The sequence below is a fragment of the Daphnia magna genome, linkage group LG4 (assembly GCF_020631705.1).
Source record: "Daphnia magna isolate NIES linkage group LG4, ASM2063170v1.1, whole genome shotgun sequence".
Classification (NCBI taxonomy): domain Eukaryota; kingdom Metazoa; phylum Arthropoda; class Branchiopoda; order Diplostraca; family Daphniidae; genus Daphnia; species Daphnia magna.
The window spans coordinates 13,309,399-13,327,228 of record NC_059185.1 but is presented as its reverse complement, the minus strand read 5'-3'; the positions used below and the strand labels follow the sequence as shown (position 1 = coordinate 13,327,228).

Below are 17,830 nucleotides of genomic sequence, written 5' to 3'. Positions count from 1 at the left end.
TCAATCAACTAAAAACCATCAAGGATAAGGTATTGAAATGATATTACTGCAAGTCAAGTAATACATCTAAACAAATCTAATTTAAAATTTCCCTGGCCTCAGATTTCTGGAACAGGAAAAAGAATTGCTTCAGTTATAGGCTCGCGCCATTGCCCGATCTATAAACTTTTTGATATATCCCACCATACGTTGGGGTAAAATAAAAACTTTATTCGCTTTGCGAATCAAATTAACTAAAAACAGAAGCATGGTTTATTCGGTGATAAGGTAACACCCATCTTATGTGTCGATACAATTCCAGTTTTGCCCATCCCAAATGCAATTAGCGTCGTAATCATGGCGGAATCAAACTGACAAACACTAGATGGCAAGAACGTTCGTAAAGCCGTTCAGACTTGTAGTCTTTATGTGTGTCGATACAATGCAACCCCAAACTTAATCGACGCCATTCAGAATTTAATTAAACTGGGAATCGATCCGAAAGCGAAGACAAAAGATGGATCAAATGCACTCCATTATTTGACTCGATACAATTCAAAATCAGACTTGAATAGCGTAATTAAAATCTTGGGGAATTCTGGAATTGATCTGTGGGAGGAAGACGACAACGGATGGAATATGTTTTACTACTTGGATATCAAAAATAAGAAGAAAATGGAAATTTGGATCGACCGTGAGGCTTTCTTAGGGCAAGGTGGCTTTGGTCATGTGCTTAAAGGAAAGTATGGAGGCCGTGAAGTCGCAGTAAAAAGAGTTGAACTACGTTTCGTCAACAAAAACGAAGAAGAAGCTTTGCGAGCGTTAGATCATCCAAACGTCGTCAAACTTCTTCACTGTGACAGTGATGAAGACTTTAGGTGAAATTATTTTGTCTTATCTTATTTTCAAAAATCAAAAAAGAAAATTACATCAGTTACTTTGGCACGTTGCAGGATGTATGTATTGGAATTATGCGACGCCTCTTTAGATCAGCTCTTCCTGGAGCCGAATCACCCAAAGAAATACGACGGACCTATGCCACGTTATATTCACGTTTTTCTTCAGTTAGCTTCGGGGCTCAAACACATCCATTCGAAGCTAATCATCCACAGAGACATCAAACCGCAAAACGTGCTCATTTCAAAGACACCTGCCAGTCGAAGCAATGAGGTAACAATAAAATGGGCTGATTTTGGATTGTCCAAATCCGTAGATGAAAAAGGAAATCACTCGTGGTCTGGAGTAAGAGGAACCATAAATTGGTACGCCCCCGAGGTGCTGAAGATAAGCAATGACACAAAAGAGGCAGAAAAGGCAAAAAAGCATAAAGGAACAGTCAAGAGCGATGTATTTGCCCTAGGCCTTGTCTTTGGGTTTCTTTTCTTGAAAGGAGAACATGTCTATGGTTCCAGTGAAAGAGAAATTTACAATAACGTAATTACAAAGCAACCGATCAACTTGAAGAGTAATTTCCAATATATTTGCAAAACATTGTTGTTCTGTTAATTAAAATTTTATTTCTTGCTACCAGAAATTGACGGTGAATTACTCGAAATTTATCAGAATAACCTACTTCAGAAAATGTTGGAAAATGATCCTAGCAAGAGGATGACATCAGAAGAAGTAGTCGAACAACTGAAATCTATCGAGGACAAGGTATTATAAATTTTATGCAAGTCAAGCAATCATCTGCATGAATGTTCCTTTATTCGATTCAGCTTGCAGAAAAAGAGGAACAATTGCGTCAGCTATGTGCAAGTCCTAACCCTCGGTCAGATATAACCAGAAAAATCAAAGACTTGATTTGCTTTGGAATCGACGTGAATGCAAAGAACCAATTTGGATGCAATGCGCTTCATCGTCTGTGTCGTTACAATTCCACCCCACAACTAATCGAGGCAATTAAAGTCTTGATCGAACTCGGCATCGACTTGAACGTAAAAACAAAAGATGGATTGAGTGCGCTTCATCTTTTGTGTTCCAACAATTCAACCCCCCACTTAATCGAGGCAATTAAAGTCTTGATCGAACTCGGCATCGACAAGGACGCAAAAACCAACGCTGGATCGAGTGCGCTTCATCTTTTGTGTTCCAACAATTCAACCCCCCACTTAATCGAGGCAATTAAAGTCTTGATCGAACTCGGCATCGAATTGAACGCAAAGGACCAAGATGGATGGAATGCGCTTCATTTTTTGTGTCGTTTCAATTCAACCCCCCACTTAATCGAGGCAATTAAAGTCTTGATCGAACTCGGCATCGAATTGAACGCAAAGGACCAAGATGGATTGAGTGCGCTTCATCTTTTGTGTTCCAACAATTCAACCCCCCACTTAATCGAGGCAATTAAAGTCTTGATCGAACTCGGCATCGAATTGAACGCAAAGGACCAAGATGGATTGAGTGCGCTTCATCTTTTGTGTTCCAACAATTCAACCCCCCACTTAATCGAGGCAATTAAAGTCTTGATCGAACTCGGCATCGACAAGGACGCAAAAACCAACGCTGGATCGAGTGCGCTTCATCTTTTGTGTTCCAACAATTCAACCCCCCACTTAATCGAGGCAATTAAAGTCTTGATCGAACTCGGCATCGAATTGAACGCAAAAATCCTGGACCAAGATGATGAATGCACTTCGGATTTTGTTTGTCGTCGTTTCAATTCAACCCCCACTTAATCGAGGCAATTAAAGTCTTGATCGAACTCGGCATCGAATTGAACGCAAAGGACCAAGATGGATTGAGTGCGCTTCATCTTTTGTGTTCCAACAATTCAACCCCCACTTAATCGAGGCAATTAAAGTCTTGATCGAACTCGGCATCGAATTGAACGCAAAGGACCAAGATGGATTGAGTGCGCTTCATCTTTTGTGTTCCAACAATTCAACCCCCCACTTAATCGAGGCAATTAAAGTCTTGATCGAACTCGGCATCGACAAGGACGCAAAAACCAACGCTGGATCGAGTGTCGCTTCATCTTTGTGTTCCAACAATTCAACCCCCACTTAATCGAGGCAATTAAAGTCTTGATCGAACTCGGCATCGACTAGGACGTAAAAACAAAAGCTGGATCGAGTGCGCTTCATCTTTTGTGTTCCAACAATTCAACCCCCACTTAATCGAGGCAATTAAAGTCAACGTAAAACAAAAGACTAACCACTAATAGTTAAAGTCTTGATCGAACTCGGCATCGAACAAGGACGCAAAAACCAACGCTGGATCGAGTGCGCTTCACCTTTTGTGTTCCAACAATTCAACCCCCCACTTAATCGAGGCAATTAAAGTCTTGATCGAACTCGGCATCGACTTGAACGTAAAAACAAAAGATGGATTGAGTGCGCTTCATCTTTTGTGTTCCAACAATTCAACCCCCCACTTAATCGAGGCAATTAAAGTCTTGATCGAACTCGGCATCGACAAGGACGCAAAAACCAACATGGGATGGAATGCGCTTCATCTTTTGTGTCGTTACAATTCAACCCCACAATTAATCGAGGCAATTAAAGTCTTGATCGAACTCGGCATCGACTTGAACGTAAAAACAAAAGATGGATTGAGTGCGCTTCATCTTTTGTGTTCCAACAATTCAACCCCCACTTAATCGAGGCAATTAAAGTCTTGATCGAACTCGGCATCGACAAGGACGCAAAAACCAAAATGGGATGGAATGCGCTTCATCTTTGTGTCGTTACACCAACCCCACAATCGAGGCAATTAAAGTTCTGATCGTTACAATTCAACCCCACAATTAATCGAGGCAATTAAAGTCTTGATCGAACTCGGCATCGACTTGAACGTAAAAACAAAAAGGATTGAAAATGGGATGGAGGCGCTTCATCTTTGTGTGTCAAACAATTCAACCCCCCACTTAATCGAGGCAATTAAAGTCTTGATCGAACTCGGCATCGACAAGGACGCAAAAACCAACGCTGGATCGAGTGCGCTTCATCTTTTGTGTTCCAACAATTCAACCCCCCACTTAATCGAGGCAATTAAAGTCTTGATCGAACTCGGCATCGACTTGAACGTAAAAACAAAAGATGGATTGAGTGCGCTTCATCTTTTGTGTTCCAACAATTCAACCCCCCACTTAATCGAGGCAATTAAAGTCTTTATCGAACTCGGCATCGAATTGAACGCAAAGGACCAAGATGGATTGAGTGCGCTTCATCTTTTGTGTTCCAACAATTCAACCCCCCACTTAATCGAGGCAATTAAAGTCTTGATCGAAATCGGCATCGACTTGAACGCAAAAACCAACGATGGATGGAATGCGCTTCATGCTTTGTGTCGTTACAATTCAACCCCCCACTTAATCGAGGCAATTAAAGTCTTGATCGAACTCGGCATCGACTTGAACGCAAAAACCAACATTGGATCGAGTGCGCTTCATCTTTTGTGTCGCAACAACTCAGGCCCCCACTTAATCGAGGCAATTAAAGTTTTGATCGAACTCGGCATCGACTTGAACGTAAAAACAAAAGATGGATTGAGTGCGCTTCATCTTTTGTGTTCCAACAATTCAACCCCCCACTTAATCGAGGCAATTAAAGTCTTTATCGAACTCGGCATCGAATTGAACGCAAAGGACCAAGATGGATTGAGTGCGCTTCATCTTTTGTGTTCCAACAATTCAACCCCCCACTTAATCGAGGCAATTAAAGTCTTGATCGAAATCGGCATCGACTTGAACGCAAAAACCAACGATGGATGGAATGCGCTTCATGCTTTGTGTCGTTACAATTCAACCCCCCACTTAATCGAGGCAATTAAAGTCTTGATCGAACTCGGCATCGACTTGAACGCAAAAACCAACATTGGATCGAGTGCGCTTCATCTTTTGTGTCGCAACAACTCAGGCCCCCACTTAATCGAGGCAATTAAAGTTTTGATCGATCTCGGCATCGACTTGAACGCAAAAAACAACAATGGATGGAATGCGCTTCATTTTTTGTGTCGTTACAATTCAACCCCACAATTAATCGAGGCAATTAAAGTCTTGATCGAACTCGGCATCGACAAGGACGCAAAAACCAAAGCTGGATCGAGTGCACTCGATTTGAGTCGGAGAAATGAAAAATTTTCTGAACACAACGTGGACGAAATCTTTGGAACCACATGAGCTGCCTTTACAATTGCATGAGATAAGATCTAGTTGTCTTCCTCGTCCCGTTACGACCATTCCCCTGTCTATCATTACAATTATCATTGGATATATTTGCGTGTGTTTTTTTTTTTCAAATAAAGGGAATTATGAAAAGTTGGCTAAGCTTTAAACGGTTCGACTTGCCGGGAGACTGTCGTTTTCTAGGCTAATTGCAAAAAGAAAGACAACACGTCCACCAACATGTTACAGAGCATAATAGCAACAAGCCTATTCAACATCACAAAACAAAGTGTAATTCACAGGGTAATATTTCTGTTATGGTTGATGAAGAATTCGAGATTAGCTGAAACAAAAGACGTTAGGAGAGTAATGGGGTGTTATATGCGCATGGGTATCAAAGAGCGACCCAGCTTAAAATCAGCAACACGAAACAGAAAGGTACGCGATATCTTTCTATTAGAACGTCGCCGCATTTGGTAAGGTGGAAAATAGAAAAACGTTAACAAAACGTTTTCCAAATTGAATCAAAAATAACCAATGACAAATCTGAAATCCCAAAAAGTGGCAAAACGGAAAGAAAGCCAGACAAAATGATCGATGCAATTGTTAACTTGGGTAATTATAACAAAAGGCAAGAGAAGTCCTTCTGAAACTGTGACAGTTAGGCTATACTCGTGGCGATTTCTACACTGAAGTCAAAGCCAAAACATTTCACGCGCAAAATGATCGAGAAATGTAGACACAAAAGGGAAGATAAGGGCGGCAATTCAGTCATTACTATGCATAGCCATTATGTCAGAGTCAAATGAAGTAGAAACCAACTCAAATTCGCTTATTAATCCAACGACTTGGTTCAGAGGACAACGGCAAACGGAAATCGCTCCTTATTTTGTAGCCAAAGCGTTCAAGCTGAAACTTAAGCTGCGCGGTCACAATCTTACTGAATGGATCGGAATGGATGTGAAATGGACCAATTATATTATTTATTCAAAGACCTAGAGGCAATTCAGAGTAGGTAGCTCTAAGAATACCTCAAAGCCAATTTTTTTGACAAACTTTAAAAGATTACACTAATAAATGAAACGACTGCCGTGCCTTGTCATGAAGCTAAGATTATGCGTAGTAATTAAAATCAGAATTCTATAATGAATTGTATCACCCCCTCTGGTGTCAGACCCGAGTACCGGCCCAGCGTATTGAACATCATGGAATCTGCACGTCATCCTTTACATGAGCTTATTTCATTTTTGCTCCAATATGAGGATATAAACAGTCTGCTGGGAAAATACAAACAGCGAGCGTAAAATGATTTGACTGATGGATTCAATTGATTATGGAGAGTGGTGAAACGGACGAATTATATTCCCTCAATATGATAGACTTAAAAGAGAGAACTTAAAAATTGGCGTTTCTTGCTCTACAAAAATGTCGGGTTCGGATGGAAGAGGGGGTGGTACAATTAACCTCAGCGTATAGGAGACCATCAATTCACCAAAATCCCGTCTTGTACATCTTTCGTAACAGTTCATGGCGATCAAACAGAATAAAGCATAAAACGTGGGCAACATTTAAAAATTACGACATTAGCAGCGTAAAAGAAAAGGTTCTAACCTGCTTCTATTTGGTACAAGAATAAGAAAAGGTTTCGCGAGCTATCGAAGAGGACAGATACACATTTCCGTCGGGCACAAGCTCTAACATTACAATCGTTGAGATATTTGTGGAAATGTGGACTGGGCTGGACCGCCACCAGAGACAACAGCGTGGTGCGCGAACAAGCGACCACGTTGCCAGAAGCGAAATTGGAAACAATAATAGATCACAAAAAAGTGGTGACTTGAGACTTGTAGCACGTAGTAGCACGTAGTGGTAGGCTGTGATTTCGGTTGGATTTTTCTCCCACTTTTCTCCTTCCGAGTTTTGCCCGTCTTCTTTGTTCTCTTCTCACGTGTCCACAGTTACAGACGACAAGAACAAGGGAAAGGAGGAGGAGGAAAAAACAAAATCGTCTTTTTGGGAAGTGCCACACTCCCTCTGGCGCTAAAATGCAAAATGTTATCAAAGCCCCTCCCCCTCTTAGATGTTTTTCACTCCTTTATCGGGTGAGTAGGGTTGGGATCGAAGCGGCTGTTGCGCTTTGATACAAGACCGCTAGGGTGTCGACCCTGACGCACGGCAACGTCCTTGACGCGTCGTATGCCCAATCCTCAAGTCTCTCTCGTTATCAACTAAAGGCGTTGGCCGCCTGCTTTAAGGACTGGAAGAAGGTAAACGCAATCGCACTATCCGAAAACTGTACATTGGTGGCATTTGACGTCAGCTATTTTGCACATTCCGAAACTTCCATTTTTGTTCGTGTCTTTCGATACTATGTGGAAAACTGAGTTCTACCGCCTTGAGCTGCTAGGAAAAGGTAAATCTGCCGGCGTTTATCGAGGAAAGTGTAATAGTAAAGATTGCGCAGTAAAAAGAGTTCAACGAGAAAAAGTCAAAGAATGCGAAGAAAAGGTTATGGAAAATTTGAAAGGTCATCCAAACATCGTCGAGCTTCTCTACTGTGAACCAGTTGGAGAATTCGTGTAAGGCAATTTTTTTTCTTACTTTCAAAAGCTAAACGCTATAATTTCATCCCCGTTTACAGTCACTACGTATTGGAATTGTGTGCCGCCTCATTAGAAAAGCTGTTCCTGAAACCGGATGACCCGGAACGATACAAAGGACCGCCCATGCCACATGATCTCCACATTTTCCATCAATTAGCTTTAGGTCTCGAGTACATCCATTCGAAGAACTTAATTCATCGAGACATTAAACCGGAAAACATCCTTATCTCGGTGCGAGGCGCCGGCCAAGACGCCGAGATAACAATCAAGTGGGCAGACTTTGGGCTGTCCAGAGAAGTGAATAAAGGGGGAAGCTTCTCGACCAACGGTGGAGTCGTAGGAACTGAAGGCTGGGAAGCTCCCGAAATAGGGGAGAGTGGGGCTAGTTGGCAGGAGGGCAAGTTTGCAATTCTTAATTTAGACGAATTGTGTGAAAGAGGTTTTATTGAAATAATTCATAGTCAAAGATGTTTATCGTGCGCACATTTGTGCAAAGTTTTATAAATTTATCCCAAATAGTTTAGGAAATAGAAAATAACGAAATTTTTTGCGTCAAATCCACAATAGTTGCGTGCTTGGTATTCATCAATTTTATCTTTTCTTGGTATGCATATAATTTTTAAAAAATATTAGTTTTATAGAAAATTGTGTCCTCTATCGAACTGTAACAATGGATTTGTTTTAATCAATTACAAAGGAGTAATAAAAAATTTTATTTGAATAAACCCCGGGTTGGGGCAAGTTGATACATTGCAACATGGGGCATGTCGGCATAGGCATTATACATGCATATGTTTAGTACATGGCCTGTCAAAATGTCAGGGAATTGTAAGTCGAATTGTTGCTAGATATGACTTATGGTGAACAGTGGTATGCATTAGAGGCCAAAATTTGGCAAATTTTATGTGTTTCACTTTATATGATGTTCACCTGTGAAATGTTTACCTGAATTATGTATATTATTTTTTAATTTTTGCATTTAAGGCTATTAATCTTTTTGTAAGTTATCACAACTTATTTCTGAGTTTCCCACTCTAAAATAACTAAAGGATTTTTGTTTATTGTAATGTTATTCTAGTTTGTTTACAACATCAACATTTCACTGAAATCCGCATTTGAAATACATGGGGCCAACTTACCCCACTACCACTGCCAACTTACCCCGTTAGTGGGGCATGTAGGCAATTTTTTTTTAGCTTTTTGAACGTTGATTTCGATGTGAATTCTTCAACGTAGATCAAATTAAAAAATAGCACGAGAAAGCTGGTTATCTGAGCTTTCTTTTACAATTTTTGGGGTGTCAAAATATGAAAAATTAAAGAAACCAGAGAAGAAATTAAAAAAATTGTACCAACTAGCCCCACCCTCCCCTACTGAGGTTACGATACGAGGAAAACCAAAAACATCGAGGCACTGTCAAGAGCGATATCTTTGCACTGTAAAAAAAGTGCCCCAGAAATGGGAAAGAAAAATTACCTATTTTCGATTCCGCCGATTAGGTAATTACGAAGTATCTAATTTGATTTTAGGAAACAGCTACCTAAAACTGTTTTTAAGACATACCAATTCTAGATAATAATTGACCCTGATTTAACTATTTAAAAAATTCATGTAAAAAGTAGTAAACCCTTATTTTAATAATAATAATATTAATAATATTGATACCCGCTCATTACTTATTTTGGCTATCCATTAATATATAAAATAAAAATGAATCACAAATGTATGCAACAAGGTCTGTATTCTTATGGCCATAAACGATGACTGTTATACAATAAGAGCAACATAAACGATGACTGTTATACAATAAGAGCAACATAAACGATGACTGTTATACAATAAGAGCAACATATACTTACTGACTACTTCGATCTTTGTAGCATTCGATGAGACTCAAGAACACATTCAGTGCCGAACAAGAGTTTGTGACACGATCTGGTTCTTTCATGCAATAACTTTGGAGGAAAAATAGAGCTGACTTGACGTACTTGCTGTACTCGAGATCAAATATGTAGTATGCGGCAAGTAGGGCTAGAATGGCCTCGGTACTACTTTGGGATCCAAATTTAAAAAAAACTTGCCCAGCTGTCACAACATACAGCTCAGCCCCGATGGCGAGAATAAATGGAGCTGGCCGTTTAATTTCATCGATCGAGCTCTGCGTTGAGGCAGATTCCTATAAAAGAAAAAAAATAGATAAAACGAATGAAAATGAAAAAGTAACATAAATTTTAACTTCTCGTTGGTCAAAAAAGTGCCTGTGTGCATGTTTGTCTTTTTTCCTGGGTGTGATGAGTATCGTAAGAAGTTGCATTGCAACCCTAGACTTAGTTTCTTTCTCCCGTTGCCGTTCGAAATAACGCCGCAATTTTAATGTAAAAAATTGCTGAAAATAGAAAAGTTGACATCAATATAATAGAGTACAACTAAAGAGCTTACTTACCTGAAACTCCTCCTCTATACCACCTTTGAAGCATGCCATACTGGGCCACTTCTGGAAAACACTCCGACTGACAGCTGCAAGTTGGTAAACTTGAGGGTGTGTGCCGTATGGTTTCAGGGAACGACCAACCTCCCTGCAGATTACATTGTACTCAATGTCGTTGAGGGCTGCCTTGCTTGACAATTTATTATCCACTATCGGACTAAAGCATGTTGGTAACTTGTAGTCCTTTGGCACCTCAAAACTCTGTGGTTGCTTATTCAGTGTTGATTGGGCTAGGGAAACTAAATCTTAGACGAGAACAAATAATACATATGAAGTAAATAAACATGTACTTACTATGAGCTAGTGTGCAGGGTCTTCTGTTTGGTAAGACCAAAGTGTCATCAGAGTTCTCATCAATGCCACTACCTGATAGACTGTTATCGTCTAAAAACACAAGTGTTAAATAATGATGACTTAAACAGCTGTAATACTATTACCTTGAGTTTCACTTCTACTGACGATGTCTACAGTGTAGTCTAAGCTCATAATGTTGTTCTCTTCCACAGAATTTTCAACGTTCACAGGGGGAGGATTAAGCAAGACTGTAACATCAGAGCATGTGCTGGTATTACATGAGGCTTTCGTTTGGTGGAAGTAACGAAAGCAAAAATTAGAAAGGAACAAAATAATTTAAATCATTGTTACCTTGGAGTGCATCAACATTCAACGCTTTGGGTTTTATCACACACTTTAACGTGGCACTGTCTTTAATAGGAGAGGTCTCTGACAAATTTACCCATTTTCCTTGAAATTTCAAACTCTGCTGCTTAAAACAAATTTCTGAGGCTCCGAACAATTGTTCCACGCGTTTACTTTTAAGCCGCAACTGTTGCATGACACAATCGTTGTCACCTACAGTACCACCAGAATTTACAAAAGACACCTCAAAGCAATCGTTTTCTAATTTGTCATTTTCTTCCACTTCTACAAACACGCTCTTTACATGCCCTTGTTCAGCGCAAGCCATTTCTACTAAAAATACTTCTTAAATGGCTTAAAAAATACATGGAAAACGGTTAAATGTGTGGAGGGAAATACCTAACGAGGTAGGGTGAACGACAAGTATTGCAACTCTTACAAATAGGGGCATCCTATAATAAAAGTGATTCGTCATGCGACGATGCCACATTTCTCTTATTTCCAATTATTTATGATGCGAACAATAGAAAAATGCCAAATTGCCAGTAAGTCAGGCAAGTCAGAAAAATTTTGCAGGCCAAATTGCTGCTTATCTTGATCTGTTACCATCCATTGATGTCCTTTGGTTTCATACCTTTAAGTGGATTCGAATTGGTATGATCGAATATAGGGCGAAGCAAACTGTTGTTTTATGTCCATTAGGAGGTGGGTCACGATGCGCTGTTGCGTTCGGTTTAATAGTAGCAATCATTAAAGATAAATGCAGGTTTCTATTCGTTTGTAAATTATTTCGCACTCTGTACTTCGATTTACATCTTCAAGCATTTCGTGTTGCCCATCGCCCTGACAACTTTCATCTTTGTTTATTTAAAGATAAAATTATTGATCATAGAGTGTTTCATGTCCATAGCCCTGTTCATCTTTCCCTTAAAGTGACAAACCGTAATTGGTTGTACATTGCCACAAAAACTTGCTGTAGAAGTCTTGTGTTGACAGAATAAACGTTTGTCAATCCAAATATATCCAAAAAGCCAGATATGTGACTAGATAGTGCGTAATATACTAATATGTAATTTTAATTACCCAAAAGTATAGCATCTATCTGTTTTAGGTAATAGATATCCTCAAATGGAAAAAGGTTTAAAATAGGTAATTTTAAATTACCCATATGAGGTACAAACTACCAATCTTAGGTAATAGTACATAAAATAGTTAACTGCTACCAAATCTAGGGTTTTTTTTTTAAAGTTGGGACTTCGATATACCTAAATTTGGGGGTCATTTTTTACAGTGTGCACTAGGCCTCGTCTTTGGATATCTGTTTTTGAAAGGCAAACATCTTTATGGTTTGAATACCGACACGATGGGCATCATAAACAACATAATCGAAAGAAATCCAATTCCAAACTTAACAAGAACAATAAAAACCAAAAAACCTAAAATAACCTCTACCTTGATTTATAGACGATTCATACGAATTCAACGATTCATGTCCTCTTTGTCAACCTTTGTTTACAAAGAGGACCAAATTAAATATTTTACAAAGAGGACATCATGTATTACCTACTACGTAGTAGTAGTAGTAGTAACGGCCTACGGCCGTAGGAATTTATTTAACGTCTCTACTACGTAGTAGTACTTTAACGGTAATAACTTTTGAATAACCCCCTCTTTCTTTCTTTTGAAAAAGGGGGTGGGGGAAAAAGGGGGGAAAAGGGGGTGTAATAAAGGAATTTATAGATCATGACTAGAGATCAGATAGAAATTTAAAAAAATTCACACAACAAGGGGAATATCTAAGCTATATCTACAAAAAAATACAACATTGAAAGATTAATGGTTTACTTACAAGTTTACGGTGTGTGAAGACCCAAATCAGTAAGCAAACGAGAAAAAATAATGGCTTTCAGAAAGTTGGTTCGACGCGCCAACATACGGCATAGGACGAGCATAGCTTCAAGGGGTTTATAGCCGTTCGTAGTCTTTACTTCGTAGTCTGTGGTAAAAAAGATGGACGTCACGTGATGTTGGCGAACGGCAACTTGCCCGTTTTGTCTGCGCGTCAAGGCGACGAGATTTGTATCATTGTCAAGTTCTCGTCCAGCCCAACGGGCAAGCAATGACCAGTTCCACTGCTGGACGAATCATCCTCAGTCAAGCTATCTGATTGCGTCAGCATTATTGATTTTCCAATTTCCCAGTTGGGAAACATGACCTCTACGTGTACCCTAGAAACCATGACAAAGATTGCACAAGTCATTGTAGAAAGTGTGAGTCGAATTTGAGTTTGGCGTGGACAAGATGCCGTTTTACCTTGTTTTTCACGGATATCCTCCGCCTAAAATCAAGTAACTATTTATTCACATAGTTATTTTGTCTGAACAATTGCACATAACCATAAATTGATCCATGCAGATGGTACAACGTTGGTCAAACGATTCAGTATGACAATTTGTTGTTGTCACTGGTGGCATCAGCTGCCACACAAAGAGCATTGTGGTGGAATGCTGGTACTTGGGCGTCATCGCCTCGTTGATGGCAGTTTACTCATCGCTGCCGTGGTCGCCGAAGATCAGGGCCGTTACATTTGTTCCGTCAACAATTCCATGGGATTAGTCGAATCACGTACCGAACTCGTTTCTCTTTTTAGGTAATAGTCTGAAATTTCAATCTCCGATTTTATGAAGATCACGAAACCCCCATTTGGTTGTCTATGTAGGATTGGTAGCAGCTTCCGAAGCAGTAGGTTCCAACATCATCTAACGTCTGCTTTAGTATTGGCTGGGATGTGAATAATAATTTGTGAAATCAAACAAGTTAAGCAGGTGGCTAGCTCAACAACTCCTATGTTAAATATTTGTCCTAGTTATGATACTTAATGTTAAAGGTTCTAACTGGCTTTTGTTTTCTTTATTGTTTGTTTATTTTTTATTTTCATTTTTCCATTTTCTTTTTCTTTTCTCCAGAAATCTAGATTGGTGGTGGTAGTTATAGGGCACCTGTTCAGGCAACAGTTTCGTTTTTTAATCCACCAAGGATTAAAACCGCCAAGGATGTGTTATTGCGTCTACTGTGGAGCCTGAATAACATACGCAAGGGGGCGTTCATCTGCATTCCTGATCACCAAGCAGTTACAGATATGTTCTACACTGATAAGCATCAGAGGTAAAGGGCGAGCTGAACTAGGAATTTTGATAATCCAAATTAAAATGTGTTATGGCAGTATGATTGTTCCCGTACTCATTATTTCTTAATTGGCTGTTCCGTGCTAAAGCTGTCTCTCCTGTAGAGCTCCTATTTTTATACGGTCTGCTGCTAAGGGGTGAGAAATCTTTTTGTTGACAACTATTAGGACATTGTTCACGTTACAAAATACAAAGATTGCACAAAAGCGAGGCGAATACTGGGCAATCATTAAGCGACGAACGAGGCTTGGACGCAGTAGGAGGCGAAGTGAAGGCGGAGCGAAGTTTCGATATGCCATTCGGCAAACAATGTTTTCATATCTTTAGGTGCCGTTCCTATCCTCAGCCCTGCAGTGTGCAAAAAAAGGCAGTGGAAAAAATCTGCTTGTGGTGCTGATCTGCACAATGGCGGCTTCATATAAGCAATCTTGAAAGGTCGTGCCTATTGCCCCTCAACTCCAGATGGCACTAGTTACGGGAAAGGGTCGGCCTTCTGACTGTTTTTTCTTTTTTTTAATATGTGATACCTTCGTCCTTCGTTTGGTCTGATATTCACTACTGATAATTCACATTTTTTTTCCTTTGTTATTTTCTTGAGGTAGAATCCTTCACCTAAAGATGCCTTCCACTTTTTCATTTGTCTAAATTTCGAAATTAGATTGAAATACATGATTCCGATTCAGAATTTAATGAAAGTCACGGAAATCACATTTATTTTTCTATTGGTCTTATTGTTTGGGATTTAAACGTTAAAAACCATAAATTAAGTTAATGCGCTAACATCACTGTTTTCGTTAATTTTTTAAACGGCTGGTTTAACGAGAAAACCAATGACTATATTGAAATCAGCGTTCAAAATCGATTACGCCGTGTGATTTTTTGAGAATTTCAAGAGATGTCGTTTTTGCCCGATTTTGACAAAAGTGAGAGGGCCCTTCCTACTTTTCCATTTTTGCCCAAATTTCAAATTTTGCTTAAATTACATGATTACGATTCAGAATTCAAGGAAAATCACGAAAATGAGGTTTATTTTTCTATTAATCATATAGTTTTTTATTAAAACGTTAAAAACCATCAATTAAGTTGGTGCGCTAACAGCACTGTTTTCGTTAATTTTTTTAACGGCTGGTTTAACGAGAAAACCAATGATGAAATCGAAAACAAAGTTCAATTTCGATTATTCCGTGTGATTTTTGGAGAATTTCAAGAGATTTCGTTTTTGGCCGATTTTGACAAAAGTGGGAAGGCTATACCCTTCCTACTTTTCCATTTTTGCCAAAATTTCAAATTTTGCTTAAATTACATGATTACGATTCGGAATTCAAAGAAAATCACGAAAATCAGGTTTATTTTTCTATTGGTCTAATTGTTTTTTATTTAAACGTTAAAAACTATAAATTAAGTTGGTGCGCTAACATCACTGTTTTCGTAAATTTTTTAAACGGCATTTTTTACGAGAAAACCAATGACGAAATTGAAATCAGCGTTCAATTTTGATTATGCCGTGTAATTTTTGGAGAATTTTAAGAGATGTCGTTTTTGGTCGATTTTGACAAAAGTGGGAAGGCTATACCCTTCCTACTTTTCCATTTTTGCTCAAATTTCAAATTTTGCTTAAATTGTATGATTACGATTCAGATTTCAAGGAAAATCACGAAAATGAGGTTTATTTTTCTATTAATAATATAGTTTTTTATTAAAACGTTAAAAACCATCAATTAGGTTGGTGCGCTAACAGCACTGTTTTCGTTAATTTTTTTAACGGCTGGTTTAACGAGAAAACCAACGACGAAATTGAAATCAGCGTTCAATTTTGATTATGCCGTGTGATTTTTGGAGAATTTTAAGAGATGTGGTTTTTGGCCGATTTTGACAAAAGTGGGAAGGCTATACCCTTCCTACTTTTCCATTTTAGCCCAAATTTCAAATTTTGCTTAAAATACATGATAACGATTTAGAATGCAAAGAAAATCACGAAAATCAGGTTTATTTTTCTATTGGTCTTATTTTTTTGGATTTAAACGTTAACAACCATAAATTAATTTAATGCGCTAACAGAACTGTTTTCGTTAATTTTTTTAACGGCTGGTTTAAAGAGAAATCCAATGACTATATCGAAATCAGCGTTCAATTTTTAATTATGCCGTGCGATTTTTGGAGAATTTAAAGAGATGTCGTTTTTTGGCCGATTTTGACAAAAGTGGGAAGGCTATACCCTTCCTACTTTTCCATTTTTGCCCAAATTTCCAATTTTGCTTAAATTATATGATTACGATTCAGAATTCAAGGAAAAACGCGAAAATGAGGTTTATTTTTCTATTAATCATATAGTTTTTTATTAAAACGTTAAAAACCATCAATTAAGTTGGTGCGCTAACAGCACTGTTTTCGTTAATTTTTTTAACGGCTGGTTTAACGAGAAAACCAATGATGAAATCGAAATCAGCGTTCAATTTCGATTATTCCGTGTGATTTTTGGAGAATTTCAAGAGGTTTCGTTTTTGGCCGATTTTGACAAAAGTGGGAAGGCTATACCTTTCCTACTTTTCCATTTTTGCCAAAATTTCAAATTTTGCTTAAATTACAAGATTACGATTCGGAATTCAAAGAAAATCACGAAAATCAGGTTTATTTTTCTATTGGTCTAATTGTTTTTTATTAAAACGTTAAAAACTATAAATTAAGTTGGTGCGATGATTGATTAATCATCAAGATCTATCTATTTCTATTAAAAATTTTGAACAAATATTCATAGGAAAAAAAATTGAAAAAGGATTATATTTTTTACTTTTGTCAATAGGGTCGAGTATATCCATAGAGCGCAAAAACTATAAAAACACGTCTTGTCTCAAGTTTTTTGTTTATGAATATTTTATCATAATTTTTACAGAAATGGGTAGCTTTTGATAAGGGCTATCGATATCTGTAAAATTTATTTAATTTGGACTTATAGTTTTTCCGCAAAAAATTATTGAAGTTTTACATATATCAGGGAGGTGGGGGTTACCCGATACCCGCGAAACCGTACCGACCAATGAAAAAAATTGTAAATCGGTTTACTACCCTAGTAAAATTTTTTAATGCGATAATTTTGCAAAAATGGATTGATCTAATCAAGAGCTATCCATTCCTGTAATATTTTTCAAATATAGAGCTTATGGTTTACCGATTATAATTCATTTAGTTCACGATCCGTCAAACCACACCGACAAAAATATCCAATCGGTTTACTACTCGGTTAGGTATTTTTTAAGTAAAAATTTTACGGAAGTTGATAGCCCCCATCATCGGCTAACAATTTCTGTAAAATTTGTTTATTTAGACCTAATATGATTACCTATAAAGCTATTTTAATTTTGTGTACTGGGATAGAGGGATTACCCGAGACACGTTAAACCGCACCGACCTACCTACCTGAAAAATAGCTGATGGTTCATTACTCGGGTAGGTGCTTATCAAGCGGTTTTCTTTCGTTTAAAATACCCACTTTAAAAGATATGGCCCAGCCTTAACTTAAAATGGGTGTGCAAGTGAAGGAAAATAAATAAAACTATGATGTATTGCAAAAAACAAGTCAAATAGGGTACACAGTAAGGATATCGGGTTTTGGAACCGGTTCCACTACCCGAATGCCCATGAGTTGAAATTCACAATTATTACAGTAATTTTAATGAAATTATACCGTTGCTTAATTAAGTAATATTCTAATAAATGAAAAAAAAATTATAAAGTTAAAAGGCATTGTATTACGGAAAGGAAACAGAAAGAAAAATAAACAATAAACATAAATAATAACAAACACAAAACAAAAAAATAACGGCTCGGGGGT

General features: G+C 38.2%; 3 protein-coding genes and 1 long non-coding RNA gene across 8 annotated transcripts; 3 read left to right on the top strand and 1 right to left on the bottom strand.

Moving 5' to 3' along the window:
* Window positions 1-407: 407 nt before the first annotated feature.
* Window positions 408-2,657, top strand: LOC123471415 (calcium/calmodulin-dependent protein kinase type II subunit gamma-like). The gene is made up of 5 exons (XM_045172661.1): window positions 408-857; window positions 933-1,444; window positions 1,511-1,635; window positions 1,698-2,511; window positions 2,554-2,657. The coding sequence occupies exons 1-5, from the start codon at window positions 619-621 to the stop codon at window positions 2,655-2,657; spliced, it is 1,794 nt and encodes a 597-aa protein (XP_045028596.1). The 5' UTR covers window positions 408-618.
* Window positions 2,658-7,312: 4,655 nt separating this feature from the next.
* LOC123471414 (serine/threonine-protein kinase/endoribonuclease IRE1-like) lies at window positions 7,313-9,272 on the top strand. Its single transcript, XM_045172660.1, has 3 exons — window positions 7,313-7,665; window positions 7,728-8,179; window positions 9,262-9,272. The coding sequence occupies exons 1-3, from the start codon at window positions 7,457-7,459 to the stop codon at window positions 9,270-9,272; spliced, it is 672 nt and encodes a 223-aa protein (XP_045028595.1). The 5' UTR covers window positions 7,313-7,456.
* Window positions 9,273-9,411: 139 nt separating this feature from the next.
* On the bottom strand, window positions 9,412-11,352 carry LOC123471145. 5 transcript variants are annotated; one of them, XM_045172098.1, is made up of 8 exons: window positions 10,823-11,272; window positions 10,615-10,755; window positions 10,472-10,561; window positions 10,133-10,407; window positions 9,926-10,075; window positions 9,645-9,865; window positions 9,539-9,561; window positions 9,412-9,506 (listed from the first exon to the last, which is right to left on the bottom strand). In XM_045172098.1, exons 1-7 carry the CDS (start codon window positions 11,142-11,144, stop codon window positions 9,552-9,554), a joined length of 1,209 nt encoding a protein of 402 aa, XP_045028033.1. In that variant the 5' UTR covers window positions 11,145-11,272; the 3' UTR covers window positions 9,412-9,506; window positions 9,539-9,551. The 5 variants fall into 5 exon arrangements, with proteins under 5 accessions (XP_045028033.1, XP_045028030.1, XP_045028032.1 ...); XM_045172095.1 differs by having other exon boundaries at window positions 9,539-9,865; window positions 10,823-11,274; XM_045172097.1 differs by having other exon boundaries at window positions 9,412-9,561.
* Window positions 11,353-13,237: 1,885 nt separating this feature from the next.
* Window positions 13,238-14,619, top strand: LOC123471155. The gene is made up of 3 exons (XR_006645274.1): window positions 13,238-13,466; window positions 13,536-13,641; window positions 13,783-14,619. It is a non-coding gene; the product is annotated as an uncharacterized LOC123471155 (long non-coding RNA).
* Window positions 14,620-17,830: the final 3,211 nt, after the last annotated feature.